The sequence below is a fragment of the Scyliorhinus torazame genome, chromosome 29 (assembly GCF_047496885.1).
Source record: "Scyliorhinus torazame isolate Kashiwa2021f chromosome 29, sScyTor2.1, whole genome shotgun sequence".
Classification (NCBI taxonomy): Eukaryota; Metazoa; Chordata; class Chondrichthyes; order Carcharhiniformes; family Scyliorhinidae; genus Scyliorhinus; species Scyliorhinus torazame.
This window is the reverse complement of record NC_092735.1, coordinates 11950324-11977478: the sequence shown is the minus strand read 5'-3', so window position 1 is coordinate 11977478 and position 27155 is coordinate 11950324. Positions and strand designations below refer to the sequence as shown.

Here is a 27155-nt window from a genome sequence, read left to right as displayed (position 1 = left end):
GAAGGGCCAGATGGCCTACTCCTGCTCCTAGTTCTTATGTTCTTATTTGAGCACGACTGCATCTGCTTACCTATGTCCTGGGGGGGGGTTAAACTAATGTAGCAGGGGGATGGGAACCGATGCAGGAAGTTGGAAGGTAGTAAAACGGACAGAAACAAAAGGCAGTAAGGGGGAAAGTGTAAGGCAGAGAAGCCATAGTCAAAAATCAAAAAGGGCGACAGTACAAGGTACAGTGACTGAGGGGAGCTCAGTGAATAGGCCCAGTAATACTGAATGGAATAAAACAGGAAGTAAAAACATTAATGGTAAGCGACGCAGCAGGTTGTTACATGAAGATATGGATTCAATGACAAGGAAAGTTAGGAGAAAAGTTAAGAGGAAATATAACTTAGGAGAGGTTACTGATTGAGGTATTAAGATTCAAAACAGAGGTTAAAAAAAGCCAACATAAATGTACTTTACCTGAATGCTCGTAGTATTCGGAATAAGGTAAGTGAGTTGATGGCGCAAATCATCGTGAATGACTATGATTTAGTGGCCATTACTGAAACATGGTTAAAGGATGGTCACGACTGGGAGTTAAATAGCCGAGGGTATCAAACTATTCGGAAGGACAGAGTGGACGGTAAGGGAGGTGGTGTAGCTCTGTTATTTAAGGATGACATCCGGGCAATAGTAAGGGATGACATCGGTGCTATGGAGGATAAGGTTGAATCCATTTGGGTAGAAATCAGGAATAGTAAGGCGAAAAAGTCACTGATAGGAGTAGTCTATAGGCCACCAAATAGTAACATTATGGTGGGCAGGCAATAAACAAAGAAATAACGGATGCATGTAGAAATGGTGCAGCAGTTAGCATGGGGGATTTTAATCTACATGTTGATTGGTTTAACCAGGTCGGTTAAGGCAGCCTTGAGGAGGAGTTTATAGAATGTATCCGCGATAGTTTCCTGGAACAGTGTGTAATGGGAACAAACGGTCCTAGATCTGGTCCTGTGTAATGAGACAGGATTGATTCAGGATCTCATAGTTAGGGATCCTCTCGGAAGGAGCGATCACAATATGGTGGAATTTAAAATACAGATGGAGAGTGAGAAGGTAAAATCAAACAGTAGTGTTTTGTGCTTAAACAAAGGAGATTACAATGGGATGAGAGAAGAACTAGCTACGGTAGACTGGGAGCAAAGACTTTATGGTGAAACAGTTGAGGAACAGTGGAGAACCTTCCAAGCAAGTTTTCACAGTGCTCAGCAAAGGTTTATACCAACAAAAAAGAAGGACGGTCGAAAGAGGGAAAATCGACAATGGATATCTAAGGAAATAAGGGAGAGTATCAAATTGAAGGAAAAAGCATACAAAGTGGCAAAAATTAGTGGGAGACTAGAGGACTGGGAAATCTTTAGGGAGCAACAGAAAGCTACTGAAAAAGCTATAAAGAAGAGTAAGATAGATTATGAGAGTAAACTCAGAATATAAAAACAGATAGTAAAAGTTTCTACAAATATATAAACCAAAAAAGAGTGGCTAAGGTAAATATTGGTCCTTTAGAGGATTAGAAGGGAGATTTAATAATGGGAGATGAGGAAATGGCTGAGGAACTGAACAGGTTTTTTGGGTCGATCTTCACAGTGGAAGACACAAATAACATGCCAGTGACTGATAGAAATGAGGCTATGACAGGTGAGGACCTTGAGAGGATTATTATCACTAAGGAGGTAGTGATGGGCAAGCTAATGAGGCTAAAGGTAGACAAGTCTCCTGGACCTGATGGAATGCATCCCAGAGTGCTAAAAGAGATGGCATGGGAAATTGTAAATGCACTAGTGATAATTTACCAAAATTCACTCGACTCTGGGGTGGTCCCGGCGGATTGGAAATTAGCAAAAGTGACACCACTGTTTAAAAAAGGAGGTAGGCAGAAAGCGGGTAATTATAGGCCAGTGAGCTTAACTTAGTAGCAGGGAAGATGCTGGAATCTATCAGCAAGGAAGAAATAGCGAGGCATCTGGATGGAAATTGTCCCATTGGGCAGACGCAGCATGGGTTCATAAAGGGCAGGTCATGTCTAACTAATTTAGTGGAATTCTTTGAGGACATTACCAGAGCGGTAGATAACGGGGAGCCAATGGATGTGGTGTATCTGGATTTCCAGAAAGCCTTTGACAAGGTGCCACACAAAAGGTTGCTGCATAAGATAAAGATGCATGGCATTAAGGGTAAAGTAGTAGCATAGAAAGAGGATTGGTTAATTAATAGAAAGCAAAGAGTGGGGATTAATGGGCGTTTCTCAAGTTGGCAATCAGTAGCTAGTGGTGTCCCTCAAGGATCAGTGTTGGGCCCACAATTGTTCACAATTTACATAGATGATTTGGAGTTGGGGACCAAGGGCAATGTGTCCCAAGTTTGCAGACGACACTAAGATAAGTGGTAAAGCAAAAAGTGCAGAGGATACTGGAATTCTGCAGAGGGATTTGGATAGGCTAAGTGAATGGGCTAGGGTCTGGCAGATGGAATACAATGTTGACAAATGTGAGGTTATCCATTTTGGTAGGAATAACAGCAACAGGGATTATTATTTAAATGATAAAATATTAAAACATGCTGTGCAGAGAGACCTGGGTGTGCTAGTGCATGAGTCGCAAAAAGTTGGTTTACAGGTGCAACAGGTGATTAAGAAGGCGAATGGCATTTTGTCCTTCATTGCTAGAGGGATGGAGTTTAAGACTAGGGAGGTTATGCTGCAATTGTATAAGGTGTTAGTGAGGCCACACCTGGAGTATTGTGTTCAGTTTTGGTCTCCTTACTTGAGAAAGGACGTACTGGGGCTGGAGGGTGTGCAGAGGAGATTCACTAGGTTAATCCCAGAGCCGAAAGGGTTGGATTACGAGGAAAGGTTGAATAGACTGGGACTGTACTCGTTGGAATTTAGAAGGATGAGGGGGGATCTTATAGAAACATATAAGATTATGATGGGAATAGATCGGATAGATGTGGGCAGGTTGTTTCCACTGGCGGGTGAAAGCAGAACTAGGGGGGCATAGCCTCAAAATAAGGCGAAGTAGTTTTAGGACTGAGTTTAGGAGGAACTTCTTCACCCAAAGGGTTGTGAATCTATGGAATTCCTTGCCCAGTGAAGCAGTAGAGGCTCCTTCATTAAATGTTTTTATGATAAAGATAGATAGTTTTTTGAAGAATAAAGGGATTAAGGGTTATGGTGTTCGGGTCGGAAAGTGGAGCTGAGTCCACAAAAGATCAGCCATGATCTGATTGGATGGCGGATCAAGCTCGAGGGGCCAGGTAGCCTACTCCTGCTCCTAGTTCTTATGTAAATGTTTATTCTCACCAAAAGTAGATTTTTAATAATCTGGGTTTTTTTTCTTCCAACTTCTCCACTAAAATATGAACTACTTTTATCCAAAATGTTAATTCTATATATAGCGGCACAGAAGTCCACGCTTTGAAACCTTGAAAAATCCCTCCAAAATTAGAGGTTGATTTATGCACCGAGTATATAAAAGTGGTAGCCATGATGTGGAGATGCTGGGGTGAGCACAGTAAGAAGTCTTACCACACCAGGTTAAAGTCCAACAGGTTTGTTTCGCATCACCAGCTTTCGGAGCGCAGCTCCTTCCTCGGGTGAATCTGAGGAAGGAACTGCGCTCCGAGAACTAGTGATTCGAAACAAACCTGTTGGACTTTAATCTGGTGTTGTAAGACATCTTACTATATAAAAGTGAACTGGTGAGAGTTTGGTTGGTCACCACATTGAAATATCATCATTTGAGGCGAAGTATGCGTATCTTAAATTCCCACACATGTTTGCAACACTGCCAGTATTGCTTGCTTGATCCTTGCTGCCTAGATATACGGTACCAGTAAGTAAGGCATGCATTTATGGAGTGAGAAATTGATGCTGAATACTAGTGCGAGTATAACATGTCATGGGGTCGATTTGTATGCAGAGTATATGCAGAAACCAAATTTTTCACTCAACTTCTGCACTGTGATTTATGGTACCTCAATCAAATCACTTTCCTTATACACCAGGAACTAAAGACTAGGTCTAGTTGATCTAATCTGTGCTAACTTAACCCTTGAAGTCCTGGTGATGTTGGGTGAATCTGTGCTATACTCCTTTCAAGATCAAGATATTCTTTGTAAGGTGCAGTGGCCAGTTTGGTACACAGTACTCTGGATGTTGGCCCTGATTCCACCAAAAAAAATGTTAGTGCTGTTTCGGGCACTTTTGGCAGAGTGTTTCTCAGTGACTGCAGCACCGGGAATAACCCCGCTATTCAGTGGCACTTTGCCTTTTTTTTTTTACCTTGAGGCCATGCAGGACTGGCTCCTTGCAGATCAATGTGCCATTTTGGAAAACTGCCCTGATCTCTAGACCCCCCCCCCCCAAACCTTTTCTGGTGCCCTTGACCCTGGGCACGTTGGCAGGGTGCCACCTTGCCCCAACCACCTCCTGAAATCCACTAATTGCCTACGAGCCGCACCCAGGTACCATCACGCGTGGTTCACGTTTATGTGAACCAATACTGAACAAAGTCCAGTTGAGGCCTCGCAGGCACGGCTGTTGAATCCTAGGTACCCAGGTGAATGGCAAATGCATATTTAGATGAGCATCTCACCGTGCGAGGGCAAGATCCAGATTGCGCCAGGCCTCGCCAGTCTGGTAACTTTTTAAAATAAAATTTTTTTTAGAATAGCCAATTTGTTCCAATTGACGGACAATTTAGCGTGGCCAATCCACTTACCCTACACATCTTTGGGTAGTGGGGGCGAAACGCACATAAACACTGGGAGAATGTGCAAACTCCACACGGACAGTGACCTAGAGCCGGGACTGAGTCTAGGACCTTGACACTGTGAGGCAGCAGTGCTAACCACTGCTTTTTGAGTGTCCTCGATGCCAATTTTGGCCTCCTGGGATTCCGCCATCGGAACTCCCAAGTCAGGCACGACAATATCTTTGAATCTCGCCCGTAGTCTAACCGAGGCTTAGTGTGGTTTTATTGAGGCTTCCTTTTTCATATTCTAGCCCTCTAAACATAAATGCTAATACTCAGTAAGGCTTTTTGATTACTTTTTGCACTTAACTGCATTTTGTACATGGACCCCTAAATCTATTTGGATCTTCACTGGTCCTGGCTTTTCATCATTTAAACGTACTTGGATCCATTTGTTTTGACATTGAAATCCACCTGATACAATTTTTGCCCACTCCCTTAATCTATCCATGTTTCTTTGTAATTTATGTTCCTGTCTTTGCTCACTTTGCCACCGATCTTTGTGTCATTGGCAAACTTGGATCTATGGCTATCAATGCTGTTTAAGTCATTGATAAATATAGTATTTCAAATAGTTGAGGCTACAGCACAGATCCTTGTGGAACCTCACTAGTCCTTTCCTTCCCATTTGAGTACAGAGCCATTCGTCCTGGTCTTGCTGTCTTCTACCATCTAAGCAATTAAATAATTTGTCTTTAATTTCATGAACTTAATTTTAGCTAGCGTTCTTGTATTGGGCCTTGCAGAATACCTTCTGGAAGTTTTCAGAAACTAGAACCACAGACATTCCTTCTCTACTACTTTTAATTGCTTCCTGAAAAAAAATCAGTTGTGCTCAATAGACACGATCAATCTTTATAAATCCATGTTGTTTTTCTCTAATCAGCTGAAATTTCTTTTGGACGCCCTATCTTACAGATTGCAATACCTTCCCCACAGCAGATGTTAGCCTACCAGGCCTATAATTTCCTTGTTTCTCTCCAGTAGAACAAGAGAACAACGGTATAATTGCTGCAGTCTGCTTCAGCAGTTTTCTCCCTCTCTCCAACACCACGCAGGTCTCCTATTCTCCCATACAGGAAAAGACTTGTCATGTATCCGTTTTCAATTGCTATTTAATGGTCTTCCATTCCTATTCCAAGAGGAAGAAAGTTTCGGTTTTATCAGGGTTTCTACTTTTTAAAGAATGCTAAGTTTGTGTACTCTTCAACTTGGATAGCCTATTTCGGGAAATTTCAGTTGCCGCTGCTATTTTGCTGCACTGACTTGTAGCAAAGAAACTTGCATATTTATCTTTAGACATGTAGCTACATCATCAGCAGGAACCCTAGTGGAAGAGATCTGGATGGTCTTACATTTATGTTTAATCGATAAATTCTGTTGTGATACTGCCTGGATGGGAACAGATTTCCAGAATTGGCTGGAAAACCTTGCTGTATCAGGGTTCAGACCGCAACACTGACTGCCCTCAGCTGGGGTTATCATCCATTTTTGTGCTGCCATACATGCACTTAACTCTTGCCTCCCTCCACTTCAATATTGATGGGTGCATGAATTTCTCATTTAATCTTTCATCAATACCTGCAAGTTTATAAACCAGTTTTCTGCTCTAAACATGTACTTTTTAAAAAATCTGGAGACTTTAGTACAAATAATGCAACAAAAGATCACCACTACCGATTTGCTAGACTTTATTTTTGTAGTTTTGTCGGGCGGCACTGTCGCACGGTGGTTAGCACTGCTGCCTAATGTGCTGAGGACCCGGAGTATGGATTTTGCACATTCTCCCCGTGTCTGCTTGGGTTTCACCCCACAACCCAAAGATGTGCAGGGTTTGTGGATTGGGTACTCTAAATTTAAAAAAAACAACAGTTTTTTAGTTTTGTACTTGAACCCGATTCGGCAGTAGTCCTGTCTTTTTGTGAAATCCAGTGCCCAAGATTATTGATCTATTCTCACTCTACCCAAAGTGCTTCATATCCACACATTTATTTTTATATAAATATTTCGGTGAAAACAGCACTAAAGTTCATTGTAATATCTCGCAAACGTCAAATGAACTGGATGAATAGTCTCTGTGCTTGAAAAAAATCCAAAATGTTATCTTGACTGAAAAGTTATAACTGCGGGGCATAATCCCAACTAGGGGGTTGGCCATTTTGGATTAAAATAAGGAGATATTTTTTCACTCACAGTTGTGAATCAGAAAAACAGAAAGAGCTGTAGATGGTCAAACCTTGGAACAGATTCAAGGATGAGATCAATAGGTTTTTGTACTCTTAAGGGGATCGGGTGGAAATGTTAAGGTAAAATATTGGATAGATCTGCCGTAGAGTCAAAGTTTTCTTGTCAGATAACTATTTGAATGTGTTGCTAACTTTTGGTTGACTCTTAAATTGTAATTTGCTCTGTTTGTTTAACCTTTGCTCTAGAGTCGCCAGGTATCTTTATGATACCGCCATGAGGTTCAAGTAATGATCAATAACTCAACACACCAATTAGTAAGATTCAAATCAAACCACACTTTTTATACACAGTAAATCACTACTCATGCATAAACTCTACTTTCTAGGCTATTCCTATCACTAAAAGGCCTATACTTAGCTTCGGACTGGCCCACCAATTCAGGGGAACAAATGGCCTTTCGTTCAGGTCCTGAGTCTGCAGGATTCAAAAGCTGGTATGGACTGGTAGCTAGGAGCGCCTATCTCGTAGCGTACGTTGACTCAAGACTTACTTGGTTGGAGTCAGCGAAGCAGGTCACTGTCAAGGGTTGGTTCAAGTTGCTGAGTGACCCTGCCAAAGAAGAACAATTTGAACTTGGGGGCTTTACTTTATAGTCCCCAGGGGCTTCCCGCCCTTCGGGGTGGACCCCGTACCTGGTTCCAAGTGATTGGACTGCGTTCCGATCACTTGGATCGATTTCTCCAATACTGGAGTTGTTCCCTGATCGTTGGGCGGTCCCTAAATGTCCGTTGGCCTTCCTTTGTCTTGGCTCCTGCTGGCGCCGAGGAGTCTGGCTTGGCTTTATTCACCTTAACTGTTGCCATTGTGCCCTGGAATCGCTCGCTCATTACTATGCAGATGGCTGCTGCATTACTATGCAGATGGCTGCTGGTTTCAGTGCTGTCTGGTTGTTTTGCAGATTTCAATATACATGATTTCTTTATATACAATATACATGCTAGTCTTTGCCTGTGTTGGCTGAATTTCCCTTCAGCCTTTGCGGTTCTCCATTTTAAGTCGGGAAGTGGCCAACACATGCTGCAGAAATTAGCTTTTAAGTATTGTAAACTTCTAGGGGTGCTGTTTATGGACATATGTTTGTACATAAATATGGATTCATCCCCAGCCCAGGATCTGAAATAAAAACCGCAATCAGCACACTCAGCAAGTTACTGTCGCATCTGTGCAGACGGAAAAGGAGTAAATATTTCGGGTTGACCTTTTATGGTACCCATTTTTTAAAAACAAATTCATTTATTGGATATGGGCGGCGCTGGTTAGGCCAGCACTTTTTGCCCATCTCTAGTTGCTCTTCAGAAGTTGGTGGTGAGTTGCCTTCTTGAATCTCTGCAGTCCTTGAGGTGTAGGTACACCCACTGTGCTGATAGGGAGGGAGTTCCAGGATTTTGTCACAGCGACAGCGAAGGAACAGCGATATATTTCCAAGTCAGGGTGGTGAGTGACTTGGAGGGTAACCTCCAGGAGTGGGGTTCCCAGGTATCTGCTGCTCTTGTCCTTCTAGATGGTAGTGGTCGTGGGTTTGGAAGGTGTTGTCTAAGGAACCTTGGTGAGTTACTGCAGTGCATCTTGTAGATAGTACATACGGCTGCCACTGTTTGTCGGTGGTGGAGGGTTTGAATGTTTGTGGAAGGAGGAGCAATCATGTGGGCTGCTTTGTCCCGAATGGTGTTGAGCTTCTTGGTGTTGTTGGAGCTGTCCAGGCTAGTGGAGAATATTCAAATGTCAGTTGAAAGGAATTCAGGACCGGCATGTTCCTGTGAGGAAGAAGGATAACTATGGCAAATTTTGGGAACCTTGGATAATGAGAGATATTATAGGCCTCGTCAAAAAGAAAAAGGAGGCATTTGTCAGGGCTAGAAGGCTGGGAACAGACAAAGCCTGTGTGGAATATAAAGAAAGTAGGAAGAAACTTAAGCAAGGAGTCAGGAGGGCTAAAAGAGGTCACGAAAAGTCATTGGCAAATAGGATTAAGGAAAATCCCAAGGCTTTTTACACTTACATAAAAAGCAAGAGGTAGCCAAGGAAAGGGTTGGCCCACTGCAGGACAGGGGAGGGAATCTACGTGTGGAGCCAGAGGAAATGGGCGAGGTACTAAATGAATACTTTGCATCAGTATTCACCAAAGAGAAGGAAATGGTCGATGTTGAGTCTGGAGAAGAGTGTGTAGATAGCATGGGCCACATTGAGATCCAGAAAGACGAGGTGTGGGCGTCTTGAAAAATATTAAGGTAGATAAGTCCCCAGGACCTGATGGGATCTACCCCAGAATACTGAAGGAGGCTGGAGAGGAAATTGTTAAGGCCTTGGCAGAAATCTTTGGATCCTCACTGTCTTCGGGGGATGTCCCGGAGGACTGGAGAATAGCCAATGTTGTTCCTCTGTTTAAGAAGGGTAGCAAGGATAATCCAGGGAACTACAGGCCGGTGAGCCTTACTTCAGTGGTAGGGAAATTACTGGAGAAAATTCTTCGAGACAGGATCTACTCCCATTTGGAAGCAAGTGGACGTATTAGTGAGAGGCAGCACGGTTTTGTGAAGGCGAGGTTATGTCTCACTAACTTGATAGATTTTTTCGAGGAGATCACAAAGATGATTGGGCAGGTAGGGCAGTGGATGTTGTCTATATGGACTTCAGTAAGGCCTTTGACAAGGTCCCTCATGGCAGACTGGTACAAAAGGTGAAGTCACACGGGATCAGGGGTGAGCTGGCAAGATGGATACAGAACTGGCAAGGTTATAGAAGACAGAGAGTAGCAATGGAAGGGTGTTTTTCTGATTGGAGGGCTGTGACTAGTGGTGTTCCGCAGGGTTCAGTGCAGGGACCTTTGTTGTTCATAGTATATATAAATGATTTGGAGGAAAATGTAACTGGTCTGATTAGTAAGTTTGCGGACGACACAAAGGTTGGTGGAATTGCGGATAGCGATGAGGATTGTCAGCAGGATTTAGATCGTTTGGAGACTTGGGCAGAGAGGTGGCAGATGGCGTTTAATCCGGACAAATGTGAGGTAATGCATTTTGGAAGGTCTAATACAGGTAGGGAATATACAGTGAATGGTAGAACCCTCAAGAGTATTGACAGTCAGAGAGATCTAGGTATACAGGTCCACAGGTCGCTGAAAGGGGCAACCCAGTTGGAGAAGATAGTCAAGAAGGCATACGGCAAGCAGATGGTATGCTTGTTGGAGGGGGCTGTGTGTATAGTGCTGTTACTAGAGAGAGAGGGGGGAGGGGGAGGGACTTTTGCGGTGGGACAATAGGGAGGTCGGGGACGGAGGCTGCCAGGCGGCGGGCCTCCGGATGCGTGGGGAGCGGGCTGAAGACTGGCCCAAGAAAGGTGATGGCTGAATGGCGGAGGGGTGGGGTGCCCCCCAACCAGGCTGATCACATGGAATGTAAGAAGGCAAAATGGGCTGGTTAAGAGGGCATGCGTGTTCGCGCATTTGAGGGGACTGAAGGCGGACGTGGCAATGTTGAAGGAGACGCAGCTTAGAGTAACTGACCAGGTCAGACTAAGGAAGGAATGGGTCGGACAGGTATTCCACTCGGGGCTGGACTCTAAGACTAGAAGGGTCGCGATCCTGATTAATAAGCGAGTGTCATTCGAAGCGGGAAGAATAGTTGCGGACGTGGGGGGTCGGTACATTATGGTCAGTGGAAAGTTGGAGGGGCTGCCGGTGGTACACGTGAATGCGTACGCGCCGAATTGGGATGATGTGGAGTTCATAAGGAGGATATTGGGGAAGATCCCGGACCTGTATTCGCAAAAGCTGGTTATGGGGGGGGGGGGGGGGGGGGGGGGGGGGGGGACTTCCAACACAGTCATTAACCCAGGGCTAGACCGATCTAGCTCAAGGATAGGCAGGGTGCCAGCAATGGCAAAGGAGCTAAAGGGATTTATGGAGCAGATGTAGGGGGGGGAGCCATGGAGATTTGGGCGGCCGAGAGTGAAGGAGTTTTCCTTCTACTCGCACGTGCATAAAGTGTAAGACCATAAGACATGGGAGCGGAAGTAAGGCCATTCGGCCCATCGAGTCCACTCCACCATTCAATCATGGCTGATTTCAACTCCATTTACCCGCTCTCCATAGCCCTTAATTCCTCGAGAAATCAAGAATTTATCAACTTCTGTCTTAAAGACACTCAACGTCCCGGCCTCCACCGCCCTCTGTGGCAATGAATTCCACAGACCCACCACTCTCTGGCTGAAGAAATTTCTCCTCATCTCTGTTCTAAAGTGACTCCCTTTTATTCTAAGGCTGTGCCCACGGGTCCTAGTCTCCCCTGCTAGTGGAAACAACATCCCTACACCCACCCTATCTAAGCCATTCATTATCTTGTAAGTTTCTATTAGATCTCCCCTCAACCTCCTAAACTCCAATGAATATAATCCCAGGATCCTCAGACGTTCATCGTATGTTAGGCCTACCATTCCTGGGATCGTCCGTGTGAATCTCCGCTGGACCTGCTCCAGTGCCAGTATGTCCTTCCTGAGGTGTGGGGCCCAAAATTGCTCACAGTATTCTAAATGGGGGTCTAACTAGTGCTTTATAAAGCTTCAGAAGTACATCCCTGCTTTTATATTCCAAGCCTCTTGAGATAAATGACAACATTGCATTTGCTTTCTTAATTACGGACTCAACCTGCAAGTTTACCTTTAGAGAATCCTGGGCTAGGACTCCCAAGTCCGGATTGTCTTTTTTATCCTGAATAGGGCTTAACTGACCGGGGTAGTGGACACTGAGTACTCAGCGATCACGATCTCGGATCATGCCCCGCACTGGGTTGACCTACAGGTGAGCAAGGAGAGTAGCCAGCGCCCGCACTGGAGGCTGGACGTGGGACTTTTAGCGGATGAGGAGGTGTGTGGGCAGCTGAGGAAATGTATCCAGAACTATCTGGAAGTCAACGACACGGGGGAGGTTTCGGCTGCAGTGGTCTGGGAGGCGCTGAAGGCGGTGGTTAAAGGGGAGCTGATCTCGATAAGGGCCCACAGGGAGAAGGCAGACAGAGCAGAGACGGACTGACTGATAAAGGAAATACGACAAGTCGACAAGAGGTGTGCGGAGACCCCAGAGGCAGGGCTTCTAAGGGAACGACGGAGGCTACAGGTGTAGTTTGGCTTGTTAGCTACAGGGAAGGCGGTAGAGCAGCTGAGGAAGGCAAGGGGGGGCGATCTATGAATATGGGGAGGAGGCCAGTAGAATGCTTGCGCAGCAGCTTAGAAAGCAGGAGGTGGCCAGGGAGATTGGGAAAGTAAGGGACAGGGATGGGAACCTGGTTGGAGATTCAGCTGGGTCAATAAGGCGTTCAAGGAATTCTACAGCAGGCTGCATGAGTCGGAACCCCCAGCTGGGCCGGAGGAGGTGAGGCAATTCTTAGCGGGGCTGAAGTTCCCGAAGGTTGATGAAGACTTGGTAGAAGGGCTGGGGGGCCCGATCGGGTTGGAAGAGATAGCAGATGGGCTGAAGGCCATGCAGTCGGGTAAAGCCCGGGACCGGATGGGTATCCCGTGGAGTTTTACATAAAGTTCTCTGGGATGCTGGGGTCACTGCTGATGAGGACATTTAATGAGGCAAGGGAGAGACGGGGGCTTCCCCCTACGATGCCACAGGCCACTATCTCATTGATCCTGAAGTGGGATAAGGACCCGGAGTTATGAGGGTCCTACTGACCGATCTCCCTACTAAATGTAGACACCAAATTGTTGGCTAAGATCTTGTCCTCTAGGATTGAGGACTGCGTCCCGGACGTGATTGGGGAGGACCAGATGGGATTTGTTAAGGGGAGGCAGTTCGCGGGCAACGTAAGAAGGCTGTTGAATGTTATCGTGATGCCCCCAGAGGGTAGGGACGTAGAGGTAGTGGTCGCAATGGACGCAGAGAAGGCATTTGATCGGGTGGAATGGGATTATCTGTGGGAGGTACAGGGGCGGTTTGGATTTGGGCGGGTCTTCATTGACTGGGTCAGGCTGCTGTATCAGGCGCCCGTGGCAAATGTTCGGACGAACAGGTTGACATCGGGCTATTTTAGGCTGCACCAGGGGACGAGGCAGGGATGGCCCCCTCTCCTCGTTGCTGTTCGCACTGGCCATAGAACCCTTGGCAATTGCGTTGAGAGCATCAAAGGGCTGGAAGGGACTGGTCGGGGGGGGGGAGAGACACCAGATCTGCTCTTACCTGTGTTGGACCCATTGGAAGGGATGGAAGAAATTATGGGGATTCTGGGGGATTTTGGCCAGTTTTCGGGCTACAAATTGAACATGGGGAAAAGTGAGATGTACGCGATCCAGGCAAGGTGTGGGAGCGAGTGTAGAGACGGCATCTTGTAAGGGCACTAGTTTGGGGGCGTTGGTAACGGCGCCTCTGCCGTTCCCGCCGGCACACTACTCCACCAGCCCCGTGGTGGTCGCGGCCTTGAGAGTTTGGGGGCAATGGAGGAGACAATTTGCAATAATCACCGGTTTGTCCTGGGGAGGTTAGATGGAGGGTTCCGGAGGTGGCAGAGAGCAGGGATCGAGAGTATGGGCGATATGTTTATAGAAGGGAGCTTTCCCAGCTTGAGGGAACTGGAGGTGAAATTTGAACTGACGGGAGGGAATGAATTTAGGTACCTGCAGGCGCGGGACTTCCTACGCAGGAAGATCTCAACCTTCCCGGTCCTACCGCCAAGGGGGATACAGGAAGGTAGTTTCCAGAGTGTGGGTGGGAGATGGGAGGGTTTCGGACATTTATAAGGAGCTTATGGGGTCAGAGGAAACACAGACTGAGGAGCTGTAACACAAATGGGAAGAGGAGTTAGGTGGAGAGTTAGAGGATGGTCTCTGGGCGGATGCTTTGAGTAGGGTCAATGTGTCCACAACATGTGCCAGGCTCAGCCTGATGCAATTTAAGGTCGTTCACCGGGTACACATGACAGTGGGTTCTTTGGGGTGGAAGACAGGTGCGCAAGGTGTGCGGGAGGACCAGCGAACCATGTTCACATGTTCTGGGCATGCCCAAAGCTTAGGGAATTCTGGCAGGGGTTTGCGGATGTCATGTCCAAAGTATTGAAAACAAGGGTGCCGAGTCCAGAGGTGGTGATTTCCAAGGTGTCGGAAGATCCGGGATTCCAGGAGGAGAAAGAGGCAGATGTTCTGGCCTTTACCTCTCTGGTAGCCCAGAGACCGATATTATTAGCTTGGAGGGACTCAAAGCCTCCGAAGTCGGAGACCTGGCTAACTGACATGGCTAGCTTTCTCTGTCTGGAGAAAATCAAGTTCGCTTTGAGAGAGTCAATGTTAGGGTTCGCCTGGAGGTGGCAGCCGTTTGTCAACTTCTTTCGGGAAAATTAACCGTCAGCAGAAGGGGGGGCGAGGTGGGGGGTAGTTTAGTGTAGAGTAGGAGGCTAGAAAAGGTGGGACCTGTGAGAGAAGAAGAGGGCTTTTGTCTATGTTTATAATTGAATGTACACTGTTTCTTCTGTTACTGTTATAAAACCATAAATACTTCAATGAAATGTTTATTTTTTTAAAAAAGAAGGCATACGGCATGATTGCCTTCATTGGCCGGGGCATTGAGTAAAGAAATTGGCAAGTCATGTTGCAGCTGTATAGAACCTTAGTTAGGCCACACTTGGAGTAGTGTTCAATTCTGGTCGCCACACTACCAGAAGGATGTGGAGGTTTTAGAGAGGGTGCAGAAGCGATTTACCAGGATGTTGCCTGGTATGGAGTGCATTAGCTATGAGGAGAGGTTGAATAAATTTGGTTTGTTCTCACCGGAACAAAGGAGGTTGAGGGGCGACCTGATAGAGGTCTACAAAATTGTGAGGGGCATAGACAGAGTGGATAGTCAGAGACTTTTTCCCAGGGTAGAGGGGTCAATTACTGGGGACCATCGGTTTAAGATGCGAGGGACAAGGTTTCGAGGAGATGTACGAGGCACGTTTTTTTACACCAAGGGTAGTGGGTGCATGGAACTTGCTGCCGGAGGAGGTGGTGGATGCAGGGACGATAATGACGATTAAGGGGCATCTTGACAAATACATGAATAGGATAGGAATAGAGAGATACAGACCCCGAAAGTGTAGAAGATTTTCGTTTAGACAGGCAGCATGGTCGGCGCAGGCTTGGAGGGCCGAAGGGCCTGTTCCTGTGCTGTACTTTTATTTGTTCTTTGTTTATTCCATTACACTCCTGACTTGTGCCTTGTAGATGGTTGTCAGGTTTTGGGGGGTCAGGAAGTGAGTTACTTGCCGTGGGTTTCCTAGCCTTTGACCTGCCGTGGTAGCCACAATATTAATATGGCTAGGGTCTGATCAATGGTGACCCCTATGATGTTGATTGTGGGGGATTCAGTGATGGTAATGCCATTGAATGTCAAGGGGCAAACGTTAAATCCTCTCTTGTAGGAGATGGTGATTGCCTGGCACTTGTGTGGCACGAATGTAACTTGCCACTTGTCAACCTGGATGTTGTCAAGGTCTTGCTGCATTTGGACACGGAGTGCTTCATTATCCGAGGAGCCGCGAATGGTTCTGAACATTGTGCAGTCATCTGTGAACATCCCACTTCTGACTTTATGATGGCAGGCAGATCATGGAGTCCCTGGAGCTGAGATGATTGACCTCCAACCACAGTAACCATTTTCCTTTGTGCCAGGTATAAATCCAACCAGCGGGAGAGTTTTCCCCTGATTCTCATTGACTCCAGTTTAGCTATGGCTCCTTAATGTCATACTCGGTAAAAAGCTGCCTTGATGTCAAGGGCAGTCACTCTCACCTCACCTCTGGCATTCAGCTCTTTTGTCCATGTTTGAACCAAGGCTGTTATGAGGCCAGGAGCTGAGTGAACCTGGTTGGACCCAAACTGAGCATCTGTGAGCAGGTTATTGCTGAGTAAGTGCCGCTTGATGTAGATGACTCCTTCCATCACTTTGCTGATGATGGAGAGTAGACCGATAGGACGGTAATTGGCTAGGTTGCATTTAGTCCTGTTTCTTGTGTACAGGACACATCTGGACAATGTTCCACATTGTTGGGTAGCTGTACTGGAACAGCTTGGCAAGTTCTGGAGCACAAGTCTTCAGTACTATTCCTGGAATATTGTCAGGGCCCATAGCCTTTGCGGTATCCAGTGCCTTCAGCTGTTTGTTGATATCACATCGTATTAGCTGAAGACTGACACCTGTGATGCTTTGGACCTCCGGAGGAGATGGATCATCCACTTGGCGCTTCTGGCTGAAGATTGTTGCGAGTGTTTCAGCCTTGTCTTTTGTACATATGTGCTGGGCTTCTACATTATTGAGGATGGGGATATTTATGGAGCCTCCTCCTCCAGGGAGTTGTTTAATTGTCCACCACCATTCACGGCTTGATGTGGCAGGACTTCAGAGCTTTTGTGGAATCGCTTAGCTTTGTTTGGAATCGCTTAGCTTTGTCTGGTACTCATTGCTTATGCTGTTTGGCACACAAGTAGTCAGTCCTGTGTTATAGCTTCACCAGGTCGACACCTTATTTTTCGATATGGCTGATGTTGCTCCTGGCATGCTCTCCTGCACTTTTCATTGAACCAGGGTTGATCTCTTGGCTCGGTGGTAATGGTAGAGTGGGGGATATGCCAGGTCATGAGGTTGCAGATTGTGGTTGAATATAATTCTGACATTATTCTCTCTTTCATTGCCAAACAACCAAACCAATCCTAACATCATGACAATCACTGCACAGACCATGCAGCCTCCAATTTTCTCCTCTTATGTTAAACCTTATCATATGTTCCGAAGGCCCTCTTTCTAAATCTGTCACTCAGTCAGCTGAGCTATGCAATCTTCACAAACAAGGGATCCAATCTAGAGTTCATGTTACATATTTTTTAGTTGCATAGAATTTACAGTGCAGAAGGAGGCCATTCAGCCCATCGAGTCTGCACCGGCTCTTGGAAAGAACACCCCACCCAAGGTCCACATCTCCACCCTATCCCCATAACCCAGTAACCCCACCCAACACTAAGGGCAATTTTGGACACTAGGGGCAATTTAACATGGTCAATCCACCTAACCTGCACATCTTTGGGCTGTGGGAGGAAACCGGAGCACCCAGAGGAAACCCACGCACACACGGGGAGAATGTGCAGACTCCGCACAGACAGTGACCCAAGCCGGGAACCGAACCTGGGACCCTGGAGCTGTGAAGCAATTGTGCTATCCACAATGCTACCGTGCTGCCATCAGTCCATGTTATCAAGACAGAAATGCTGAAAATGTATAGGAGGTGAGGCAGCATTCATAGAAAGAGAAACAGAGTTAATGTTAACTGATTTGATAATTCTGGATTTCAAAGAATCTTCTGCATAGTCTGCAGTATATTTCATAGGTTGGAGTTTGAGAAGTGTCCTTCTCTGACTCATAGTAAATATTGCCATTGTATTGCAGTGTAAAGTAGTATTAGGTCTAAACTTAATCATTGTTGACTTTGGATTGTCATCAATTCAACTACATTGGATTTCCAAGATTAATTGCGATGCTGTTTTTTTTTTTTTGTAGGCCATGGATCATTTGCAATCATTCATCACAGACTGCGACAGGAGAACAGAAATTGCAAAGAAACGTTTGGCAGAAACCCAAGAAGAGATCAGTGCAGAGGTGGCAGCAAAGGTATAATCAATATTAGTCATTAATCTAACAGAAATTGTGTTACAAAGTAGGCTGACTTCTTGCGAGTCGAATAAGCAGGATGCATTTATTTTTGCAATTTGCTTAAATAAATGACGAGTTTAAGGTGAAAAATGCTGAATTTCTGTCAACGTTTCTTGTATTGATCACAGTTTCCTTGTGTTTTTATTTCCCTCATTTTTAATAAAATGGACCATGGAAGTTCAAAAGACCACAAATTTAGAGTGCACACGTGTGATCACACCTTGTTTTTATACTTTAGTAATTATTTGTACATTTAAAGGAGGGTGCAACAGTACAATTTGTTCATGCTCCAGAATCATCTATAAAAGATATTATCTGAGTTCAGATGATCTTCAACTTTCTCACTCCATAAACTTTGAAATGCACCTTTATGTTTTGCCCTTACAGTGACTCTTGTCTGAGCTTTTCTCCTCCAGCTATTTATTCATATGCCTATTGATATACCTTTACATCTTGTGATTTTTGTAACCTAACAGCGATGTGTCTGCACGTAATGCGATTATTTTAAAAAGTGACTTTTTAACAGACCTGCCAAAATGTCACATTGCCGAATATATTTGATTTAATCAATATGTGTGAAGAATCCAGGTGTGATTTAATGTCCTTTTCTCACTGCCTGCATCCAGCACTTATTCCCAAAACTATGATTTATATTCAATACATTGTATGAAGCTAATGAAAATACATTTCTTTTGTCTTTATCAAATAACAACGTGAAAGTTATTTGTTCTATAAGGTGTCTCCTTTAAAGAAAAAGCTTAAGTAGCCTGCAGTCCTGGCACGACCCAACATCACTATTGCACTGCAGTGGAACATCTGCCACATAGCAAAATCAGTGATTGACAGGAAGTTGATTTTGTGGCACCCTAAATGATCATACAGACCTGACCAGTCAGCACAGTATGTGGCAAATGAGAGATTATGCAGTGTAGAGCGTATGGCTGGAGCTGTGTAGAAGCCGGGAGTTAATTGGCACTAATTGCTAACAGCAGAATAAAGCAATGTAAGCCCCTTCTATGATTTAAATACATTTATTTAGAAATGACAGTACATGAGCTTATTTGTTGTCTCATTGGCTACACTTACTGCCTGGTGCGAATTCAGGACATTGGACAAAGGAAATCTAATTTCTCTTGCTCATCATTCTTTATTGAATAACTAATTTCAGCAGCATTATGAATGCTACAGTTGACCTTCATGCCCCATCAGATAGGCTTTCATTCCCTTAATCACCAATCACTGACCCTGTGTGGGACAGTGTGTGGACACAAGTGCTGGGTAGAAACAGTCTGATTCTGATCCTTTACCCCAATCACACAGTCAGCTAGTAGTCACATGTAAAGAGTAGTCTCTTGGCAGAGTATCAAAAAGCTGCTGGAGCCTAAGAAAATGTGCTACAGCATGAGCAACAGAGGTTTAAAATGTTCCAATAAAAATAATGTTACAGGTTCCGGGTGTGGCGATGACCAGCTGAGTCGCACGTTTCGGCAGCTCCCGGTGAAACGGACTTTTGGGCTCTTGATAGGAGCCCCAACGGCAATTTTGACGGCTAAAAACACTGTGCGGTAAACCAGAAGGGAATCCCCCCTGGACACGGATGAAAAAAGGAGGAGAAAGTGGCCGGATTGCAGTGGATCCTTTAGAACAGCGGCAAGGAAGGCAAGCAAAAACCAAGATGGCGTCAGAAGGTGGCAGTTTAACATGGGGCCCTGAACAACAAGAGTTCTTGAAATGCTGTGTGGAAGAGCTCAAAAAGGAAATGAAGAAAGAGCTGTTGGCCCCGATACTACAGGCGATCGAAGGGCTAAAGGAGGAACAAAAGACCCAGGAGCGGGAGCTTCGGGTCGTGAAGGCAAAGGCAGCCGAGAATGAGGACGACATACAGGGCCTGGTGGTGAAGACGGAGACGCATGAGGCACATCAGAAACGATGTGTGGAAAGGTTGGAGGCACTGGAGAACAACGCAAGGAGGAACAACCTGAGGATTCTTGGTCTTCCTGAAGGTGTGGAGGGAGCGGACGTCGGGGCATATGTGAGCACGATGCTGCACTCGTTAATGGGAGCGGAGGCCCCGGCGGGTCCGTTGGAGGTGGAGGGAGCATACCGAGTGATGGCGCGAGGGCCGAGAGCAGGAGAAATTCCCAGAGCCATAGTGGTGAGATTCCTCTGTTTTAAGGATAGAGAAATGGTCCTTAGATGGGCAAAGAAAACTCGGAGCAGTAAATGGGAGAACGCGGTGATCCGCGTTTATCAAGACTGGAGTGCGGAGGTGGCGAGAAGGAGGGCGAGCTTTAATCGGGCCAAGGCGGTGCTTCATAAAAAGAAGATAAAATTTGGAATGCTGCAACCGGCAAGACTGTGGGTCACATATCGAGGGAGGCACCACTACTTTGAGACGGCGGATGAAGCGTGGACTTTTATTGTGGAAGAAAAACTGGAATGAGCGGGTTATTAAAAAGAACGTTTGAACAAAGTGGTGGGGCGAATGTGGGGGGCAAAGAGGGGGGTTAAAAAGGGGGGAAAGAGGAGTTTTATGTACTAATCCTGCGATGTGGTAACTTTTCTCTCTCCCACAGGTGGTGATGGGGGGAGGAGGGGAGGTGGAGGAGAGGGGGCGTTGGCCATTGGGGGCGGGGCCAAGGGAGAAGCGCGGGCTTGGTTCCCGCGCTATGATAATCATGGCGGGAATAGAGAAGCAGAAAGGAGGGGGCGTCGCACGGTGCGAGCCGAGGTCACGGGGGGAAGCCGAGGTCGGCCAGAGTTTGCTGACTTCTGGGAGCAACATGGGGGGAGTAATTACGCTAGCGGGGGATCTAGCGGGGGGGGTGGGAGGGGGGAATTACTGGGTTGCTGCTGCTGGGGAGAGGGGGGAGCTGATATGGGAGGGGATGGGCGGGGGGGCACCGCCTGGGGGAGATACAGCTGCGTGGGAACCGGGTGAGGAGCTGGAAAAAGGTGATGGCAAATCGACAAAAGGGGGGGTAGGAAGCCCCCCAACCCGGTTGATCACGTGGAACGTGAGAGGGCTGAATGGGCCGATAAAGAGGGTACGGGTACTCGCACACCTTAAGAAACTTAAGGCAGATGTGGTTATGTTACAGGAAACGCACCTGAAACTGATAGACCAGGTTAGGCTACGCAAAGGATGGGTGGGGCAGGTGTTCCATTCGGGGCTAGATGCGAAAAACAGGGGGGTGGCTATATTAGTGGGGAACCGGGTAATGTTCGAGGCAAAGACTATAGTGGCGGATAACGGGGGCAGATACGTGATGGTGAGTGGCAAACTACAGGGGGAGACGGTGGTTTTGGTAAACGTATATGCCCCGAACTGGGATGATGCCAATTTTATGAGGCGGATGCTAGGACGCATTCCGGACCTAGAGATGGGAAAGCTGATAATGGGGGGAGATTTTAATACGGTGTTGGAACCAGGGCTGGATAGGTCGAAGTCCAGGACTGGAAGGAGGCCGGCAGCAGCCAAGGTGCTTAAAGATTTCATGGAGCAGATGGGAGGTGTAGACCCGTGGAGATTTAGCAGACCTAGGAGTAAGGAGTTCTCGTTTTTCTCCTATGTCCATAAAGTCTACTCGCGAATAGACTTTTTTGTGCTGGGAAGGGTGTTGATCCCGAAGGTGAGGGGAACGGAGTATATGGCTATAGCCATTTCGGATCACGCTCCACACTGGGTAGACTTGGAGATAGGGGAGGAAACAGGAGGGCGCCCACCCTGGAGAATGGACATGGGACTAATGGCAGATGAGGGGGTGTGTCTAAGGGTGAGGGGGTGCATTGAAAAGTACTTGGAACTCAATGATAATGGGGAGGTCCAGGTGGGAGTGGTCTGGGGGGCGTTGAAGGCGGTGGTTAGAGGGGAGCTGATATCAGTAAGGGCACATAAAGGGAAGCAGGAGAGTAAGGAACGGGAACGGTTGCTGCAAGAACTTTTGAGGGTTGACAGACAATATGCGGAAGCACCGGAGGAGGGACTGTACAGGGAAAGGCAAAGGCTACATGTAGAATTTGACTTGCTGACTACGGGCACTGCAGAGGCACAATGGAGGAAGGCACAGGGTGTACAGTACGAATATGGGGAGAAGGCGAGCAGGTTGCTGGCACACCAATTGAGGAAAAGGGAAGCAGCGAGGGAAATAGGGGGAGTGAGGGATGAGGAAGGAGAGATGGAGCGGAGAGAGTGAATGGAGTGTTCAAGACATTTTATAAAAAAATTATATGAAGCTCAGCCCCCGGATGGGTGGGAGAGAATGAGGGGCTTCTTGGATCGGCTGGAATTTCCCAAGGTGGAAGAGCAGGAAAGGGTGGGACTGGGAGCACAGATCGAGGTAGAAGAAGTGGTGAAAGGAATTAGGAGCATGCAGGCGGGAAAGGCCCCGGGACCGGATGGATTCCCAGTCGAATTCTATAGAAAATATGTGGACTTGCTCGCCCCGGTATTGACGAGGACCTTTAATGAGGCAAAGGAAAGGAGACAACTGCCCCCGACTATGTCTGAAGCAACGATATCGCTTCTCTTAAAGAAGGAAAAGGACCCGCTACAATGCGGGTCCTATAGACCTATTTCCCTCCTAAATGTAGATGCCAAGATCCTGGCCAAGGTAATGGCAATGAGAATAGAGGAATGTGTCCCGGGGGTGGTCCACGAGGACCAAACTGGGTTTGTGAAGGGGAGACAGCTGAACACGAATATACGGAGGCTGTTAGGGGTAATGATGATGGCCCCACCAGAGGGGGAAACGGAGATGGTAGTGGCGATGGATGCCGAGAAAGCATTTGATAGAGTGGAGTGGGATTATTTGTGGGAGGTGTTGAGGAGATTTGGTTTTGGAGAGGGGTATGTTAGATGGGTGCAGCTGTTGTATAGGGCCCCAATGGCGAGCGTGGTCACGAATGGACGGGGATCTGCATATTTTCGGCTCCATAGAGGGACAAGGCAGGGATGCCCTCTGTCCCCATTATTGTTTGCACTGGCGATTGAGCCCCTGGCGATAGCGTTGAGGGGTTCCAAGAAGTGGAGGGGAGTACTTAGAGGAGGAGAAGAACACCGGGTATCTTTGTATGCGGACGATTTGCTACTATACGTGGCAGACCAGGCGGAGGGGATGCCAGAAATAATGCGGATACTTGGGGAGTTTGGGGATTTTTCAGGATATAAATTGAACATGGGGAAAAGTGAGTTGTTTGTGGTGCATCCAGGGGAGCAGAGTAGAGAAATAGAGGACCTACCGTTGAGGAAGGTAACAAGGGACTTTCGCTACCTGGGGATCCAGATAGCCAAGAATTGGGGCACATTGCATAGGTTAAATTTAACGCGGTTGGTGGAACAAATGGAGGAGGATTTCAAGAGATGGGATATGGTATCCCTGTCACTGGCAGGGAGGGTGCAGGCGGTTAAGATGGTGGTCCTCCCGAGATTCCTCTTTGTGTTTCAGTGCCTCCTGGTGGTGATCACGAAGGCTTTTTTAAAAAGGATTGAAAAGAGCATCATGGGTTTTGTGTGGGCCGGGAAGACCCCGAGAGTGAGGAAGGGATTCTTACAGCGTAGCAGAGATAGGGGGGGGCTGGCACTAGCGAGCCTAAGTGAGTATTATTGGGCCGCTAATATTTCAATGGTGAGTAAGTGGATGGGAGAGGAGGAGGGAACGGCGTGGAAGAGATTAGAGAGGGCGTCCTGTAGGGGGACTAGCCTACAGGCTATGGTGACAGCCCCATTGCCGTTCTCACCGAGGAACTACACCACAAGCCCGGTGGTGGTGGCTACACTGAAGATTTGGGGACAGTGGAGACGGCATAGGGGAAAGACTGGAGCCTTGGGGGGGGGGGTCACCGATAAGAAACAACCATAGGTTTGCCCCGGGGGGAATGGATGGGGGATATGGAATGTGGCAAAGAGCAGGAATAACGCAACTGAAAGAACTGTTTGTGGTTGGGAAGTTCGCGAGTCTGGGAGCGCTGACCGAGAAATATGGGTTGCCCCAAGGGAATGCATTCAGGTATATGCAACTGAGGGCTTTTGCGAGGCAACAGGTGAGGGAATTCCCGCAGCTCCCGACACAAGAGGTGCAGGGCAGAGTGATCTCAAAGACATGGGTGGGGGAAGGTAAGGTGTCAGATATATATATATATAGGGAAATGAGGGACGAAGGGGAGACTATGGTAGATGAACCAAAAGGGAAATGGGAAGAAGAGCTGGGGGAGGAGATCGAGGAGGGGCTGTGGGCAGGTGCCCTAAGCAGGGTAAACTCGTCGTCCTCGTGTGCCAGGCTAAGCCTGATTCAGTTTAAGGTATTACACAGGGCGCATATGACTGGAGCACGGCTCAGTAAATTTTTGGGGTGGAGGATAGGTGTGCGAGGTGCTCGAGAAGCCCAGCGAATCATACCCATATGTTTTGGTCATGCCCGGCACTACAGGGGTTTTGGATGGGGGTGACAAAGGTGCTTTCAAAAGTAGTAGGGGTCCGGGTCGAACCAAGCTGGGGGTTGGCTATATTTGGGGTTGCACAAGAGCCGGGAGTGCAGGAGGCGAGAGAGGCCGATGTTTTGGCCTTTGCGTCCCTAGTAGCCCGGCGCAGGATATTGCTAATGTGGAAAGAAGCCAAGCCCCCGGGGGTGGAGACCTGGATAAATGACATGGCGGGGTTTGTAAAGCTAGAGCGGATTAAGTTCGTCCTAAGGGGGCCGGCTCAAGGGTTCACCAGGCGGTGGCAACCGTTCGTCGAATACCTCGCAGAAAGATAGATGGAATGTAAAAAAGAAGGCAGCAGCAGCAGCCCAGGATCGGGGGGGGGGGGGGGGGACCAGAAGGACACTCAGGGTTGTTAATATATACTGTATAATATGTAGAGGTCGTTGCTACAGATAATTATATATTGGACTGTTAAATTATATTTTTGGAGAGTGTTACTTGTGATAAGGCAGTTGCCAATTAGGGTTAGTTTTCATTTTTGGTACTTATTTATTCATTTTTTGTTAATAAAATAGGTCATTGTTATTTGTGTTGTTATAATATTGTGTAAAGGATGCACAATGTACTGTGTTGGTTGACCAAAAATTTTCAATAAAATATTTATTAAAAAAATAATAATAATGTTACAACCTTCCTTACATGGGGCTGGTTTAGCACACTGGGCTAAATCGCTGGCTTTTAAAGCAGACCCAGGCAGGTCAGCAGCACGGTTCGATTCCCGTACCAGCCTCCCCGAACAGGCGCCGGAATGTGGCGACTAGGGGCTTTTCACAGTAACTGCATTTGAAGCCGACTTGTGACAATAAGCGATTTTTCATTTCATTTAATTTCATGCCAGATAAATTGAGGTTAATGATTTTCAGAATTTCGAGAGATTTTTGTATATGATATTAAGACAGCTGACAATGCTTGCCTCAGGCCAATCTTCATAACTCCAAGTCAAATCGGTATTTCATTCTTTGAACACCAATGTTAGGAATATATTGATGATAGACCATCTGTCATATCTCGCAGGCTGAGCGGGTTCATGAACTAAGTGAGGAGATCGGGAAGCTGCTTGCCAAAGCAGAACAGTTGGGAGCAGAAGGAAATGTTGAAGAATCGCAAAAGGTCATGGAGGAAGTTGAAAAGGCACGAGCTAAGAAGCGGGAAGCGGAGGTAAGTGCAGCTTATATTGATCATTACTTTGTCCTTTTGTTCTTTTTACTAAGGCATTTTGTACAGCATAAAAGTGTGCAGCTCACCCACATTGAATTCTTTGTTCGTTTTCCCCAAAAGAAACTTTAGCTTGCTGTAGGTAGGAATGGAATTTGAACACTTTTCAACAGATTGTCTAATTTCTCCTGGTGAATACAATTATTAGCAGCACAATTTAAAATTTAGGTGTTACACGTTGCCGTTTTAGAATTCTCAAAGCCAGTATGAATTTAATAAGCTATGATTCATGTAGAAGGAAGTGCGGAACAAATTTACAGCCAGATTAAGGTATAGTGTAACACCAACATTTTTTAGAAATAATATTGTATATTATTTTACACTTAAAGGCACATTTACCAAATTAGGATTGAGTGGCAAGTGATCAATTTGTGAGCCTGGAGACATTTGCCAGTAGTTTGAACGATGTTCGACATTTTACTTTGATAAAATTTGAGCACAGGTACAGGCAGCACCGATTATTATGATCAGAGCAATCCTAAGAAGACTGTTGGTGTCAGGCAGCCCACCTGGATTACAAATATGTACGCCGTTTAGAGAAAGCAATTACATCAAAAAGGAAACTTTCGCCATCGCAGTTTGAAACCTGTGACTGCATGGACCATCAAACTTGCATCTCTTTGACGTTTAGATTGGGAGGCAAGCGTTTGTTGTAGTTTATATGGTTACTTTAGCTAAGTTATGATTTATAATCTAACATGGCAGTAATGAAATGCAGGTTATACACATCACTGCCCAGTTGCAGTTTTCAATTGGAACACATTATCTTTTTTTTTTTAAATAATATTTTATTGAAAATTTTTGGTAAACCAACACAGTACATTGTGCATCCTTTACACAACATTGTAACAATACAGATAATAATGACCTTTTTAAATTTAAACAAAAACAACAACAAATAAATAAATATTAAATAACAAAAAATAAAAACTAGCCCTAATTGGCAACTGCCTTGTCTCAGGCCACCCCCCCCCCCCCCCATCCCTCTCCTCCCCCCCCCCAAAAGTCCTGGGCCGCTGCTGCTGCCTTCTTTGTTCTCCCCTATCTATCTTTCCGCAAGATATTCGACGAACGGTTGCCACCGCCTAGTAAACCCTTGAGTCGACCCCCTTAGGACGAACTTAATCCGCTCTAACTTTATGAACCCCGCCATATCATTTATCCAGGTCTCCACCCCCGGGGGCTTGGCTTCTTTCCACATTAGCAGTATTCTGCGCCGGGCTACTAGGGACGCAAAGGCCAAAACATCGGCCTCTTTCGCCTCCTGCACTCCCGGCTCTTGTGCAACCCCAAATATAGCCAACCCCCAGCTTGGTTCGACCCGGACTCCTACTACTTTCGAAAGCACCTTTGTCACCCCCATCCAAAACCCCTGTAGTGCCGGGCATGACCAAAACATATGGGTATGATTCGCTGGGCTTCTCGAGCACCTCGCACACCTATCCTCCACCCCAAAAAATTTACTGAGCCGTGTTCCAGTCATATGTGCCCTGTGTAATACCTTAAACTGAATCAGGCTTAGCCTGGCGCACGAGGACGACGAGTTTACCCTGTTTAGGGCATCTGCCCACATCCCCTCCTCAATCTCCTCCCCTAGCTCTTCTTCCCATTTCCCTTTTAGTTCGTCCATCATAGTCTCCCCTTCGTCTCTCATTTCCCTATATATATCCGACACCTTACCGTCCCCCACCCATTTCTTTGAGATGACTCTGTCCTGCACCTCTTGTGTCGGGAGCTGCGGG

General features: G+C 46.6%; 1 protein-coding gene across 4 annotated transcripts in view; it reads left to right on the top strand.

Moving 5' to 3' along the window:
• LOC140403867 (putative RNA-binding protein Luc7-like 2) overlaps positions 1 to 27155 on the top strand; it is a 111954-nt gene that overhangs the window by 44217 nt on the left and 40582 nt on the right. For all 4 annotated transcript variants that reach the window (XM_072492073.1, XM_072492076.1, XM_072492075.1 and 1 more), the window contains 2 exons: positions 17563 to 17673; positions 25213 to 25356. In XM_072492073.1, coding sequence (XP_072348174.1) covers positions 17563 to 17673; positions 25213 to 25356 — 255 coding nt within the window. The remainder of the gene's footprint in view (positions 1 to 17562; positions 17674 to 25212; positions 25357 to 27155) is intronic.